General features: G+C 33.4%; 1 protein-coding gene across 1 annotated transcript; it reads right to left on the bottom strand.

Moving 5' to 3' along the window:
- Positions 1–2,217: 2,217 nt before the first annotated feature.
- Positions 2,218–14,194, bottom strand: Ppt1 (Palmitoyl-protein thioesterase 1). The gene is made up of 5 exons (XM_088267890.1): positions 13,914–14,194; positions 10,654–10,891; positions 5,008–5,172; positions 4,166–4,442; positions 2,218–2,846 (listed from the first exon to the last, which is right to left on the bottom strand). Exons 1-5 carry the CDS (start codon positions 14,023–14,025, stop codon positions 2,721–2,723), a joined length of 918 nt encoding a protein of 305 aa, XP_088124016.1. The 5' UTR covers positions 14,026–14,194; the 3' UTR covers positions 2,218–2,720.
- Positions 14,195–17,431: the final 3,237 nt, after the last annotated feature.

Here is a 17,431-nt window from a genome sequence, read left to right as displayed (position 1 = left end):
CTAAGTAAAACTTAAATTAAAAATGAATAAACGACATATCGTTAACGTTTAAATATATCCATGTTATAATGGATATATTTAAACGTTGTGTTTCACTCTCTCTCGCTGCTCGCTAATAGTGTGTGAAGGAGACGTGTATTTACCAGTGCTTACTATTTGTTACTTTATTTTATTTTTAAGATTTTTTGTTTCTTAATTAGTGTATTCGTCAGTGTTTCTTTTTTAATATTAGATACTGTATATTTGTGTTAAACATGTCAAAGGCATTACCCGTTAAATAAATATCTTTGATTTTCGATGCGGACCTGCATAATATGACCAACGTACCCCAGCCCGACATATCCCACGTCTTTATATTAATGCTCTGGTTAGCATTTCATTAAGGTGGAGAGATGCGCGGCTCAGGTGGTGACGTCACTACCTACCCAGAGCCGACATATCGCCACGCGCCGCCCGACCAGTGATATCGCACTCTGCGGAGTGGAGGCGTTTTGTTGTAGTACATACTCAGAAAAATGGTGTTTATCTTGGCGTACCTTTTTGTTTTATTATAACCCACGGTAAAGAAATATGTAAAAAAACTTCTTTACACATTTCTTTGTATAACTATACAAATACGTTTTTTCATCGAGAGACTCGTACATATCGTCACATAAAAGCAGAATTACCCTAACGAGAATATTTGTATTATTTTTTGACATCTCATCAAAGATGAAGAAGAATATGGAAGTCTGGGCATTTACGGGGCTGACGACCGTCATCGGCTGGTTTAAGTGATCACTTTACACGCGTGTAACATTTACCAATTCTACCCATTATTGACAACCACACTACTCAAATTCTTGGAAGTTCTTTATATATGAACCAATTTAGAAACCTTGTTCTTGAATCACTAGAACTTCACTAGAGACATCTATTGGTGAGATGTAAAGAAGCTTTTTACTAAGCAGAAACTCTTATATTATTCTTCTTCATCTTTGATGAGATGTCAAAAAATAATATGAAAATAACTCCTGTAATTGGAGATACTCCAGATTTTGTGAACAAGTATTTGGACACACTCAAAATGTTGAGAATATTTGTATTAAATATTCTCGTTTGCAGATAATATTTTAATATTATCTGCAAACGAGAATATTTTAAAATTTAAAAGGGAGTCTATAAAGGCCTTACTCGCAAACACAGAATTCAACCAACGGCCAGGTCATACGTCTCTTCACGCCTGATTTTGTAAACATTTGACAAGAATGTATATTGGATATTTTTTTGTTTCTTTTTTCAGAAAATATAAAGAAAAAGTATTTATATATATTTTTTTAACTCCTTCACTTTTAAAAACTGTTTTCTTTCAAAACCATTAAATTATTTGGAAGAAAAACTTGGTTTTTCAATACAAAAACGGTGTTTTAAGAAAAAATCAATTACGTAAAATGTAACCTAAAAATAACTTAAGAGAAAATTAATTTGCGACTTAACAAATACTGGGTCTTAAACTTTCGAATGTGACCTCTTCTAATCATCTTCTTCAACATTAAATAAGCGACAGCAGCTGGCAAGAAGCTCGCTGTCCGTCCTGTGCAATTTTTAATATTGCATGTGTTGCTGTTACATTCAACAGATGACAGTGCCATTGCGTTAAAAAGCCGTTTAAAAAAAATACCTGTGACAGGTAAAAATACTGGTGAATATTTTAATATACACCAGTGAAAAGCGAATTTGAATGCAATGTATAAATAAATAAAAGTATAGCATAGGAGATGCGTGAATGTGGAAGAGGCGAAGATTGATTGCTTAGACAGAATGGTTTGGCATTATATTTCCTCTGCCTACTCCTGCGGAAAGGCACTGTGATGGTTTGTTTAATTTCTTCTCCTTCTAACCCACATCCGCAGCCAATGGTGAATAGGGCACTGCATCGTAGTGAAGCAGTGTTATCTTGAACGTTCCTTACATAAAGGCAAGATGATCACACCCACACTTTAAGGACCGGTCCAGGGTAGTATAAAATAAATACTGGAGTGTAAAAACACTAATATTTATTTTCATCCACCCCTGGGAATCGAACCCGGTACTTCCAGCACGGTAGCTAAACACGCTGACCATTACACCACGGAGGCGGATAGTTTAGTTGAGCTTTATTTTAAAACGATCTTTACCTAACTTGCATTGTGATGTTTTGCAAGAAAAAGTCAGCGTTGGGAAGGTGAAATAAAACAATTTTTGGAAAATTTGTTTCTTTACTGTAAAATAATCTTAAAAATAATTTAAAAATATAACACAGATTTCGTTGATACTTTGAGATTATTAGATTAAAAAAAGGGTACTATACTACACATATATATATATATATATTTTTACATATTCATTTGCAAATAAAGCTATGGTTGAAAATGGTAGGTGTTTCGTATACAACAGATTGTCACATAAATGCAGAACTATCATAACTGCATATAAGGAAATTTAACAGGGAAGGCATTTGAACTTTAGAAAGTGAGTTCTCACAATCGTTAAGGACACCAATCATGACGACGCAGACGCATTTGCCACCGCACCGGGTAATTTCTCAGGTATACGACGTACTAATCAATGATTAGTTTTGTATGTTTTGAAGTCATATCAATGTATGAACTTACTATAATGTAAATGTGAAATTGAAATTATGAATGGATAGGATATTATCACAAAAAGATCTCTGAATAAATTTAATAGAAAATAGTTCTTCATTGGAGATAAGTATTAATGATGTTGTTGATGAACCATTCCCGGGAGAATTGAAGATGGTTTCCCGGCGTTGAGAGAAACACCAGTTTGCCGGCTTTGTCCATCCTCTTCAATCCCAGAAGATCCTAAAATTAAGATTTTAATAAAACAAATTAATTTTATTAGGTTTTACTGGACACATAACAAGGGACAAGGCCACAGACAATATGTAGATGGTTCATTTGACCAAAAATAATGTTTGAATAGATTGTTGAAAATAATTTAATAAATATTTTAAACAATAATAAGGAAAAGACTTTTGACACAACCAGATTTTAGATTCTCCCGTTCACTTTAGCCAAATAAAAATACTTTCTTAGTCATTCTCACGTTATCCATTTGCTCCACATGTCCAAACCACATTAAAGAACTTTTCTTAATCATTTTAATTATCCCTAGTTCAGCCTGACATTCCTTTCTAGTATCTTTATTTTTAATTTAGCCTTACAACAATTTTCAACACCTGTCTGAGGGTATGCAATTTGATGCTTCACTTCAATACATTAGGTTTGAAACCAGGACTCCATTGTGAACTACCAGTTTAGCTTTAGGTGATGGGTTTTTATTTGCTATAATCATTCACTCTGTTCCTAGAGCATTCATTCCATTATTGCTGTTTTAGTCTTATATAAAATTCCATTATTCAATTCAATTCAATTCAATTTATTCAATAATTAATATATACATTACAAACAAACATTTAAGGCGTATACATTAAAAAAACAAATTAAAAATTACGCAAGAAGACTCTTGTTAAATGTGTAGAAGAATCTCGCTTCGGAAAACTCCTTCGGACACATGGAACAGATCAATATCCAATGTGATATTGTTCAACATAGCGGTAGCTCTTCCTACAGGCATAACCATCGGCAGGTTGGTCCTGTGTATAGGAATGTGAAACAATCTATGCCGACGCTGTCTTAGGTAACTATCGGGAACATACAGACCAATGCTCTGGATAATTTCAGGATTATCGATCATACCGCACAACAATCGATAAAAATGCGTAATCAAATACACATTCCTTCTAGTCTCTAAACTATTGTAGCCAAGCATACCCTGGAGAAACTGGGTCGGGTAGAGCCAAGGATAATAGCCGTACTCTCTCATGTAGAGATACCTCAAAAACTTCTTTTGGACTTTCTCTACTATAAGAGAGTACTTAAGCTCGTGTGGCCCCCAAATCATCGAGCCACTCTCGAGTCTACTTCGCACCAAGGAGTTATAAAGAGTTCTCAGCACGCGGGTATTTTCGAAAACCCTGGCAGTACGCAGAACAAATCTTCTATATTCTTCCATCCCTCACACATTCTTCCATTGTTGTTTTATTTTTATATAAAATACAGTTCCTCCAAAGAATGTTAGTAAAAAGCTCATATTTGCAGAAATACCTAATTATTTTTACCTTTTGATAAATGTTTGATTCTTGCAAGGTCTGCAATTCCTTGGCTTGTCCCGGCTTGTAGAATCCAAACCACTCGGTCTCCCGAGGTTGTACGATGGAGTCGTCTTCAAAAAGGACCAGTACAAAGTGTTGCAGCTTCACCAGATTGTCAATGTACGTCTTGTTGACGCCATTCTCATTGTTAATGTCTGCGAGGAACTCACTGTACTGTCTGTACTCCGCTTCGTTCAAAGGGTCATGCCAATACGTGGCTTGAACCAATAGTTTTTGCACCCAACTGTAAAATAAAATCTTGGTAAAGTGAAGACCAAGGTTATTTAAAACTAGAGATGTGACTTATGGGTAACCGTCATCTTTTGGGTTATCTGATTGGGATGTTTTTCGTTACATTTTCTCAGCTAATATTTCTTTCTCTCTTTTAAATTTTTGAAGTTAAATAAATTAGGAACTAGAAATATGCAACGCGTAATCAAATTTTTTCACTGATTGACGTGATAAGCTCTAACTGATCACATCCAAAAACTTAATTATGTAAGAATTAACAAAACCATTCAATAAATTTTTGTCAAATGTATTTTACTAAATTTATTTAAATTCAAATCCAGTGTCCAAATCTTTGTTCACGATTTCTGGGTTTGTCTCCAATTAGGAGATATTTATATCAAGCTAGTTATTGATATTTCAATATGTGATGGATGAAGAAGAGTATGAAAGTCTAGGCATTATAAATGAAGATTGCAAACACTGAAAATATTGTGAAAAACAAAAGTTTTTTTTTCATCACACTGAATCAGTAATTTGAGTAGTTTTCTTGTGATTTGTAAATATGTTAGGATATTTACCCGAAGTAGGCAGCGTGGTTGAGAAGGCGCCTCATGTAATCGCAAGCCTCGTGAGCCAGGGCTCCGCAGTTGGGCAGTCCGTACACCCCCTGGTGTTGCCCCCCCAAGGATATGAGATTAATGATGCGAGGAATCTTGTGCCCACATCTCTGCACCACCGCTCTCCTAAAATGGTAATGATTAAGTATTGTTATTTTATTTATTGTTTCGGCATTAACTTTGTGGTAAGACATGTTACAATGATTAAAGAAAACACTTGTTTTTTACCACTTGAGTTTTATTATTGACTACATGTTTCAGAAGTTAAACTTCCATCATTCAGGTCTGTATAGTAACTAAAATGTAAAATATAAAATTGTTCTATAAATAAGGAGAGGGGAAAGTTAGGGGGAGGGGGTTAGTCAAGGGGCGGAGTTTGAAAACAAAGGAAAAATGGAAAGCAAAGGTGAAGAATTTTGAAACAATATATTATTTATTAAATTATTATTAGAATTTAGGTTTTTTTTTCTTTCTAAATTTTCAAGATAATTCATAATTTGGCCTTTATATGGAACAAGGTGTAATAATTTTAATTTATGAGAGTGAAATGACTAACCCCCTCCCCCTAACTTTCCCCTCTCCTTATTTATAGAACAATTTTATATTTTATATTTTAGTTATTATACAGACCTGAATGATGGAAGTTTAACTTCTGAAACATGTAGTCAATAATAAAACTCAAGTGGTAAAAAACAAGTGTTTTCTTTAATAATTAAGTATTGTAATAATAAGAGCAGGTATTATGAATATTATACGTTGCGAGACCGCGTAAGAAACACTGATATCCGGAGCATGTGTAAGACAAATATATCGTGAGGTGGGAACGACAGCGAAGGCGATACTGAAATGAGCATGTCAGAAGACAGACTTCCACGTATCGCCTTTCAAGGAAACCCTGAAGGACGTGACCCCAGGCAGACCCCCAAAAAAATGGAGAGATAGCTGCCAGTCAACATCCCAAGACAGATCCTGAGGATCTATAAAAAGAAGATAAAGAATAATATTATACAGTGTGTTAATTAAGTATTGTAATTATAAGAGGATTATGAATGTTACGCAATCATTTGTACACTATAGTATCGCTGTCATAAGAAATCATTTGTGAAAAAATATTATGTCAAGGGAGCAGTCATTAATTGGAGGTTAATAGGTAGCTAGAGTAACTTATGAAACAACTGATTGAAAAACAACGCTCATGAGAATGCTCCAGCCCATTCAGGTTTCAAAACTCATGAATATTTATATAGGGAACAACTCCTTCCCGAAATTCAAAAGACCTTTGAAAGAAAGAAGATTTGAGACGATTCCCGGGATTACAAACTGAAGGACATACCATAAGAAAAGTTCCAGGACTGTTTCCAAAAGTTTGAATTGAAGTTTTGTGCTGACATTTCTTGGTGGAACTGCATTTTATAGAAAAAATAACAACTTTATAGTTATTTTCTACAAAAATATATTAACTACATAAAATAATCCGCCTCCATAGTGTAATGGTCAGCACGCTCGGCTACCGTTCTGGAGGTCCCGGGTTCGATTCCCAAGGGGGGTAAAATAAATATAAGTGATTTTTTCACTGTCATATTTATTTAATATTACCCTGGACTGGTACCTGAAGCGGAGAGCTGATCACCTTTCTTTCATGTGTAAACGATCAAGATAACACTGCGTTTATATGACACAGTGCCCTATGCACTATTGGGTGCGGATAAGGGTTTTATTATTATTATTACATAAAATAATTTATGTAGGAAAAACTATAAAGTTGTTATTTTATTCTACAAAAGTTGGAACACCATAGGGATGAGTGTGTACATCTGGGAGGTGAATACTTTGAAACCAGACATGTAACTTCTAAATAATATACATTTTATTTCATGATGTCTACATATTATTTGAAGATGTGTTATATTGATTTTTAAAAGAACTTTATACTAATGACATTTTAGTAACAAAAGTATGTATGAATGTATTGCTATACAAAATCTTTAAAAAGAAGGACAATCTCGAATAATTTATCATCAACTTACCTGACAAATGATTTTTTTAATAATACTTAAATGATTTTAGCTGCAAACTAATGACTTTGTAAATGATCGCAACCAAGATGAAGAAGAATAAATTATTCTTCTTCATCTTTGATGAGATGTCAAAAAATAATATGAAAATAACTCCTGTAATTGGAGATAATCCAGATTTTGTGAACAAGTATTTGGACACACTCAAAATGTTGTAAAAAAAATTGTAATGCTGAAGTATCGTAATAATAAAAGTATTATGAATGTTATACAATCATTTGTACGCCATAGTACCTACTCATTGTCATAAGAAATCATTTATGTAACAATATTATGTCAAGGAAGCACACATTAATGGGAGGTTAATAGGTAGCTAGAGTTACTTTCTATGATGAGAACTCATTCAAGCGAATCCAAATAACACTTAATTGTATGTCATTACCCATCTATATATATACATATATATATATATAACGTGGTAATATTTTTCTTTTGTAAATTGGGTGTAAATAATATGTAAAGTGGGTGTACAATAATAAAATAAACAATGTGTTGCTTTGTAATTAAAGAAACGACAATAAAAGTTTATTCTTAATTAATCTTTACAATAATTTTTATATCTATCTGATTCTGACAGTTAATAATATTATATTTTTACTATCGGATCTCTTTTGTTTAATTCTGTGCGACGCATGCGACATCTGGTGGTAGAACTGTTTTATGTAGGTACTATTTGTAAGTACTTAATAAAATGTATAGGTAGGTACCTAGGTATTTTATTACATATATACAAGTATACGCATGCATCTTCACATGAGAGACACACATAGTGTAACAAAACATTTCCCTTATCGTGCAGAGATATGATATTTTAAGATACAACATTTTGAGTGTGTCCAAATACTTGTTCACAAAATCTGGATTATCTCCAATTACAGGAGTTATTTTCATATTATTTTTTGACTTCTCATCAAAGATCAAGAAGAATATTGAAGTCTGGGCATTTAGGATTCGGACCTCACATACTAATATAAGAGTTTCTGCTTAGTAAAAAGCTTCTTTACATCTCACCAATAGATGTCTCTAGTGAAGTTCTAGTGATTCAAGAACAAGGTTTCTAAATTGGTTCATATATATAGAACTTCCAAGAATTTGAGTAGTGTGGTTGTCAATAATGGTTAGAATCGGTGAATGTTACACGTGTGTAAAGTGATCACTTAAACCAGCCTATGACGGTCGTCAGCCCCGTAAATGCCCAGACTTCCATATTCTTCTTCATCTTTGATGAGATGTCAAAAAATAATATTTCAAGATATTATGTTTACTGCATTTTGACTTATCAACATAGGTGAAGAAGAATATGGAAGTCTGGGCATTTACAGATTTTTCGACCATCATAGGCTTATGACTGTCATTCTTCTTTATCTATGTTGAGATGTCAAAAATGTATAAAATAACTCCTAAGCACAGATGAATCACTCGCAACAAGCAGAATTCGTTCCAGAATCTTACTTGTTAAGCGAAACATTTTGTAATGATAAAAGAAAACACTTGTTTTTTACCACTTGAGTTTTATTATAGACTACATATTTATTTGCCTTATTTGCCGTACTGGCCACTGATATTTTATTTATTGTTTCGGCATTAACTTTGTGGTAAGATATGTTACAATGATTAAAGAAAACACTTGTTTTTTACCACTTGAGTTTTATTATAGACTACATATTTATTTGCCTTATTTATAATATCAGTGGCCAGTACGGCAAATAAGGCAAATAAGTATGTAGTCTATAATAAAACTCAAGTGGTAAAAAACAAGTGTTTTCTTTAATCATTGTAACATGTCTTACCACAAAGTTAATGCCGAAACAATAAATGAAACATTTTGTGTTTTAACTAGAGTGGAAGTCCCGGCTCACAAGTGAATATCGTGACTTGCCATTTCTCTGTAACTCATCATGCGAAATGTCACTCGCTAAGGGTTCAACTCATTCACTTTTTTTTTCTAGTTATGCGAATCACTCATGATGAGTATTACTCATTATGAGAGGTGCACGTTATGGGAGGTTCTACTGTAATTCAGATTTGTGAACAAGTATTTGGACACACTTGGACATTCTTGCGTATGGCCTCACAGTTGGGGCTTAACACATTGTTTGCGGGAAACGCTTGAAAGTGTCTTTAACATACTGTTGGTACAGAGCAGGAGACACTTGTAACCATTCTATTTGTTACTTTTGGTAGAGCGTGAGACGTTAAAAACATCGTACAGATCGGTGTTGGGTTTGCGGTTACTTGTGATTAGTCTTGTTCTGTGGTCTCAATAATACGGATTGGTTTGCAGCAGCAAATAACACCTTCGCCATTCCAGTCAATCATGCGCCACCCTCTTCAGCTCCTCATACGTTGAACACCCCATATCCTCGTATAAGTCGGAAAGATATTAGCGACGTGGGCGCCCTCTGTGATTTTTTTTTGAGGTCAAGGGATCTCGCATCACTTATGTCACCGCGACCATATTAGCTCTGTCGTGACCTCCCTCCGTATTACAGCTCACTCCCAAGACCTACGTGAGTCATGTAACTCACAACCTGTCTTGGTGGTAGGAGCTTCACCTTCTCAGAGTCCAGTAGAGGTCCTTCAAGGATGTGACTTCGTTTGTGAGCAAGTGCGTCACAATTATGGAGAATGTGGATTGGCGTTTCATTATCCTCCATACAAAATCTGCATACTGGGGAGTCATGAAGTCCAATTTTTCTCATGTGTTTTCTCAGTCTGCAGTGTCCTGTCAAGGTCCTGGTTAGGATCCTTATTTGATTTTTGCTAAGCTTTAGAGCTTCTGTGGTGAATTTCCGCGAGTACCCCATGATCAGTTCCTTTGCGTGTTTCATCCCTGAGCTGTTGGACCAGATCTCTTGGCTCCTGTGATTGGTATACGACCTAATTAGTACACTAATGAGGGCTGGGTTTGATGAAAAAACTGCCAGCAAACAATGTGTTAAGGTCAAGTATTTGTTAAGTCGCAACATAATTTTCTCTACATCCAGGTAACATTTTACGTACTTTATTTTTTTCTTAAAACATTGTTTATGCATTAAAAAAATAAGATTTTCTTTGAAATAATTATTTGCTTTTGACAGGAAAAGAGTTATTGAAAGGTGAGGAGCTAACCGTCCGCCTCCGTAGTGTAATTGGTCAGCTCGCTCGGCTACCGTTCTGGAGGTCCCGAGTTCGATTCCCAGGGGGGGTCAAATAAATATAAGTGATTTTTTCACTATAATATTTATTCAATATTACCCTGAACTGGTACCTGAAGCGGAGGGCTGATCACCTTTCTTTTGTGTGGTAACGATCAAGATAACACTGTGTTTATATAATGCAGTGCCCTATGCACCATTGGGGTGCGGATAAGGGTTTGAATTGAATTGTAATTGAAGGAGCTAAACAAAATTATAAAAATATTTTTTCCATATATACAATTAAAAAATTCCGGTGTGAACAGACATGTGACCTCTCCGATGGTCTCCGGTGGAATTAATTCTGCGTTTGCAAATATCCCCCTAATATTAATTAAATGAATACAAGTACTTACAAAAATTGACTGCCTTGAGAGAACCCGATTGCGTGGAATCCATCTTTCAAGTTGGGATCTTCAGAGAGCTGTTGGCACACAATGTCTACCTGTTTATTGGCCGCCATGAAATATCCATTTTCCAAGTCTTGCGCGATGGAATCTCCTATCTCTAATGACTTCACGTAAACTCCGTCAATTTGGCGCTCTAGGAAGCTCTTGAAGGGACCCAAGCTGTATGGAAGACAGCAGGCATCACCTGTTAAAATAATACTATTAAATTATCTTCTTCTTCTGCTTGGTGTAGGTCTTATGGACTGTTTTAAAGAGGGGTTAGCCTCCTGCGATGTCGATTCCCAGCTGTCAATCTCTTTGGTGGTCTGCCCGGGAGTCATCTACATTGGAGTTGGCCGTGCTGTGCAATGTGGGGGACCTGGATGGTCCATTATTTTTTCTAAGGTCATATATCGCTCACTCCTTTCAAGAACGTCATAAATCAAAAATCGCCAATTTTCAGTTGTGCATGTTTTCGGAATGGCCAGAAAATGTACTATATCCCAGTAAAAGTGGCATATTTTTAACTTAATATTTACCCGCTACAGAGCAGAAAGTGTTGTTTTTGCATTTTGAAGAAAAGGTATTGTTTAATTATTTTTTTTAAATATACTAAATATTTTTCAAATGGACAAAAAAACCTTCAAGCTTTACCTAAAAAGATCTGTTGCACAGTAAAAAGTTCAATAAGTGGCTTGATATTTATTTTTAATACATTGTGTTATATTTTTAAACTTTAAAAATGCTCTCCTGAAAAATCAAGTTTTTTGATTTATGACGTTCTTGAAAGGAGTGAGCGATATACATATCGTAGTCATACAGGAGAGAGTGACCAAGTGCATTTTTTACAAAAACGTGATCATTGACTATTTGGTATCTTATTAGCTTAATGTTGCCCTGAAAAAAGTCCCAAAGGATTTTTAACTTGAAAGTATAATATATTGACTTAATTAAAAATGTATTACTATTAGTAATAAATGTAACCCTGAAGAGGGCAACAGGTTGTTGCCGAAACTAGTTGGTTAAAAAAAATGTGAGTGGATCAGAACACAAAGTATTTTTATTTCTCCAAATAATATATCAATATGATCCATAAAGTTAATGCTTTCAATATTCAAAACATAATTAAAAATGACTAACTGCATTGATGTTTTTTTTCGGCAAGCAAAAGAGACTTTGAATGGCCCTCCTGAACATTTTACGTTTGGTTAGTTGGTTACTTTCTCCTGTACGACTACAATATATATATATATATATATATATATATATATATATATATATATATATATATATATATATAAAACAACATATGTACTGTGAGATATTTTTTTTTAAATAAGGTAACGGATGGTTCCATTGAGTATACCATTGCCTTCTTTGTTGTCTTCCCCACCTAACGACATCTTGGATCTCACATATTTCTCATATACATCACCCCACTACTTCACAAACTCCACTGGTTACGCTTTCCCGAAAGGGTTGAGTATAAACTCTGCCTACTCATGTATAAATCAATACACAATATGGCTCCAGAGTATCTTAAGGAGCTGTGTATTCCAGATGAATTGGTTGATAGACGTCTCACGCTTCGATCGGCTACAACATCTGCAATGGGCAAAGTTATCTTACCAGCTCGCAACCAACGCACTAAATTTGGCGAGCGTGCCTTTGCTGTTGCAGGACCGACGGCGTGGAATGCTCTTCCACCAATGGTTAGAAATAGTGAGAGTGAGATGATCTTTAGAAAAAGACTAAAAACACATTTGTTTGCTAAATCATTTCCACCATAATATTTTCCCCAATTCATTCACCGTGAAGCGCCCTTGAGGTATTTTTTTACGAAAATGGCGCTATATAAGTTATCCAATTTTATTATTATTACTATTATTCTCTTTTATTTTTATTAATTCTTCTAACCCTTATCTGCACCCAATGGTGCATTATATCGACCCAGTGATATCTTGATTGTTACTTACATGGAGGCAAGGTGATCACTTCTTCGCTTCAGGGACAACTCCAGGGTTATATTAACCTGTTGACCGGGCGGGACGCATAAATACGTCACATATGAATACGTCCTTGAAATATATGTTTGTTATATTATATATATGGATGTATATTTTTCGAACAACAAAGGTATTAGTCATCCATACATGTCTCGAAATGAATTTAAGACACGGAGTGAATCAGTATTCCCGCCCGTTACAAGTTGCGTAATTGGACAGCGGACCGCCCGGTTAACAGGTTAATAAATATTAGAGTTTTTCTACCTATATTGAATGCATGCCTCTGCTTATAAGCATTCTATTTCCTTACTTTTGGTAGAGCGTGAGACGCTAAACAACATTGTATAGATTTTAATGGGGTTTGCGGTTACTTGTGATAAGGTTGTGATTAATATACGATACTATTTAGTATAATAATTAGTTTCGGGGTTGATGAAAAAACCGCCCGACAGCAATGCGTTAATATGGTTAGACTTTTTTTCTATTAGGTAAAAAAAAATAGCCGCCTCCGTAGTTTAATGGTCAGCACGCTTGGCTACCGTACTGGAGGTCCCGGGTTCAATTCCCAGGGAGGGTCAAATAAATAGTCCCGGGTAATATTTATTCAATATTGAATAAATATAATATTTTTGAATATTATTGGAATAATATTGAATAAATATTACCCTGGACTGGTACCTGAAGCGGAGGGCTGATCACCTTTCCTTCATGTGTTAATGATCAAGATAACACTGCGTTTATATGATGCAGTGCCCTATGCACCATTGGGGTGCGGATAAGGGTTTGAAAGAATGAATGAATGAAAAAAATACACTTTTTACGACATCTATTTTTGTTTAATTGGACAACTTTTAAATTATGTAAACTCTTTAAATAAAAAATAAAATAACCTGAAATTTTTAGTTCTAATTTTATTGGAAAAAAACTCAAGCATCTAGTGGTTTAATGTAACTAACTAACTAACCATCACGCCGCTTCCCCGCAGGGGTAGGCAGAGAGAATAGAGCGCCACACCCCTTGCAAACATTCTTCGCCTCTTCCACGTTCATGCATCTCCTCATACATACCCATGGCACATCAAAAAAAAACATGGCACGATCAGGTATGCCAGATACTTGAAAGTGGTCAGATTAGGAGTCGTAACAATCGGCGGGTATGTGGTTTAATGTAATTAATCAAATTAATTTAAATGATAATATATTTAATAAAAGGTCAACTCACCCATGCCGTGCCACATTACAATAGGTGTAGAACAATGAGAAAAATTAAGACATGTTAAAACGATGATAATTAATTTTAGCATGCTTATTTTTGTCGTCAAATTTAAATGCATTCAGACTTTTTTTAAATAAAATATAACGTCTCTCAGACTGAATTCGAATATTAACTTGCAAATCCAATTATATGGAATTAGACTGCACAGCAAACAATAACTTACGACATAGCTATTCGACTTCGGATTGTGTTTTACCGTCTGTTTTGACAGTTGACATTTCACCACTGTCAATTTGCTGGAAAATGTTGCCACAGTATAAAAGTTCGCTATCGCTATCGATTTATTTCACGAAATTGCGATTATTTTTTTACTACTAAACTAACTAACTACTAACTAACTAACTAACTAACTAACTAACTAACCATCACGCAGGGGTAGGCAGAGAGAATAGAGCGCCACACCACTCTGTCCTTGCAGACATTCTTCGCCTCTTCCACGTTCATGCATCTCCTCATACATACCCGCCGATTGTTACGACTCCTAACCTGACCACTTTCAAGTATTTGGCATGCCTGATCGTGCCATGTTTTTCTCGGTCTTCCTCTGCTTCTTTTCCCACTAACATTCATAAATTTGTTACAATAATATTATATATGTATATATATATATATAAATACATATATATATATATTTATATATATATATATATATATATATATATATATATATATATATATATATATATATATATATATACAGTATCTACTCAATGAATTAGGGCCACCCATTATTTTTTTGAATACTCTGAAATCTTTTGGATTATTATATTTATTTTACATAAATACTTTAAGTTTTCTATTGACATCTAATATCATGTATATTACCTTCAATAATATGTAAAATATACCTGGATTATTTGAGCCTTTACAAAATTTCAAACCCTTTTTCTGAGAAAGGTCCCTAATTAGCACAGGTAGACAGATAGTTGAAAGTTCAAAAAATAGTCCTATCTCATTTATTAGTGAAGTTTCTTGAGTTCTGGTTGTTGTTTTGTTCAGAGAAGTTATATAGTTATCGTGTCTTGTGAAAAAAACTTAATTTTTAATTTTAGTTCATAAAGTATAATTTTTTTTTGTAAACACAAGTGTTTTTTTTGAAAAGGACAAAATGGGAAAAAGTAAAGACATTTCTGAGGAAAAAAAGTCTAGTGTTATAGTGCTACTGAAATTAGAAATACTATCTAATAGAGAAATTTCAAAAAAAGAAAACGTTTCTCGTCAAACAGTGGACAGAATTTCAAAATCAATAAAAAATCAGTCACCCGCCACCAGCAATCGGCGAAAGAACTGTCGTAGGATTAGAAAAACAACACCGAGGACTGATCGAAAAATCGTTCAAAGTGCCTTAGAAAACCGTAGTGCATCAGCAAAAACATTAAAAATAAAATTGGAAGAAGAGGGTATAAATATATCGGTATCAACACTGAGGCGACGTCTTTACGAAGTAAATCTGAAATGCAGGCGCCCTGTAAAAGTACCAAAATTGACACCACGAATGAAAGCGGATGGATTAAAATGGGCCAAGCTACATCGAAATTACTCGGTAGATGATTGGAAAAAGGTATTTATTTAAATTGAATTTTCAACATATCATTTTAGTAAATAAACTTATATATTTGAATTAAACTTAGATTTTCGTTATTTTTCAGGTCATCTTTAGTGATGAGTGCCGGTTAGAAGCCGTGACAGAGAGCCGTCGATTCGTCAGGAGAACACTAATGGAACGTTACGATGAGGCCTGTGTGGTAAAAGTTATCAAACACCCCCCTGCAACAATGATATGGTCATGTATTATTAACAATTTACCTGGGCCGTTGTTTTTCGTGGAAGGAACAATGAACAAAAATTCCTTTAAGCAGGTCCTCTAACGAATTTTATTGCCCTTCTACCATACACTCGACCCAACAGAAGGTCCATACACCTTCATGCAGGATGGGGCACCTTGCCACCGGGCTAAATCAATAATAAAATTTTTGTCTAACAAAAATCTGCCTTTGCTCCCCTGGCCTAGAAATTCTCCGGACCTTAATCCTATAGAAAACGTATGGAGCATGTTAAAAAATAAGATATACTCATTTCCAAATCCGACAGTAGACTGTCTAAAAAAATATTCAAAAAATTTGGTCAGAAGACGAAGAAATAAAAAACATGATAAAACAGTGCATTTTAAGGATTCCAAAAAGAATTGAGGCAGTTATTTCTGCCAAAGGTGGAAATACTAAATACTAACTATATTTATATGAAAATATATGCATAATTTAAGCGTAATAAAGTGTTCATGTGTAAATAAAATTCAATGTTTTTTTATTCAAGGTTTTCTCTGAGTTATTCCTGTTTGAATTGAGAAATTGCGCGAAATTCTGCGTGGCCCTAATTCATTGAGTAGATACTGTATATATATATATATATATATATATATATATATATATATATATATATATATATATATATATATATATATATATATATATATATATATATATATATATATATATATATATATATATATATATATATATATATATATATATATGTATGTTTATATATATATATATATATATATATATATATATATATATATATATATATATATATATGTATGTATATATATATATATATATATATATATATATATATATATATATATATATATATATATATATATATATGTATATATATATATATATATATATATATATAAATATATATATATATATTTATATATATATAAATATATATATATATATATATATATATAATATATATATATATATATATATATATATATATATATATATATATATATATATATATATATATATATATATATATATATATATATATATATATATATATATATATATATATATATATATATATATATATATATATATATATATATATATATATATATATATACAGAGTGCAAAGTTGAATTAATGCAGTTTTATCTACGTAAGTTCTAGGTAAAGGAATTAAAATAAATGAGTAAATTTAAAATAAGCCCTAAAGCTAGCAGAAATTCCTTTATAAGAATTATTGTTTTAATAATAATAATTTGGCTGCTCGTTTGAACGACCTACTAAATGTAGATTCTTTTCATTTATAGCCACATAAATTATAAAATGTTTTTCTTCTTCTTGTAACTTTTATTTACTCCCAATGGTAATAAATGAGTAAATTTAAAATAAGCCCTAAAGCTAGCAGAAATTCCTTTAAAAGAATTATTGTTTCAATAATAATAATTTGGCTGCTCGTTTGAACGACCTACTAAATGTAATTTCTTTTCATTTATAGCCACATAAATTATAAAATGTTTTTCTTCTTCTCGTAACTTTTATTTACTCCCAATGGTGCCAAAGCAAAGGAACTTTGGCACCATTGGGAGTGGGCAATGTGATCAATCCTGCTTATTCTTGTAGAAAATCACTTACAATTATTTTCACCACTCTGGAAATGGAATC

Source organism: Brachycentrus maculatus, unplaced genomic scaffold (assembly GCF_059751285.1).
Source record: "Brachycentrus maculatus isolate JH-2025_06_01 unplaced genomic scaffold, ASM5975128v1 h1tg000306l, whole genome shotgun sequence".
NCBI classification, from domain to species: Eukaryota; Metazoa; Arthropoda; class Insecta; order Trichoptera; family Brachycentridae; genus Brachycentrus; species Brachycentrus maculatus.
This window is presented reverse-complemented; position numbering and strand designations above follow the sequence as displayed.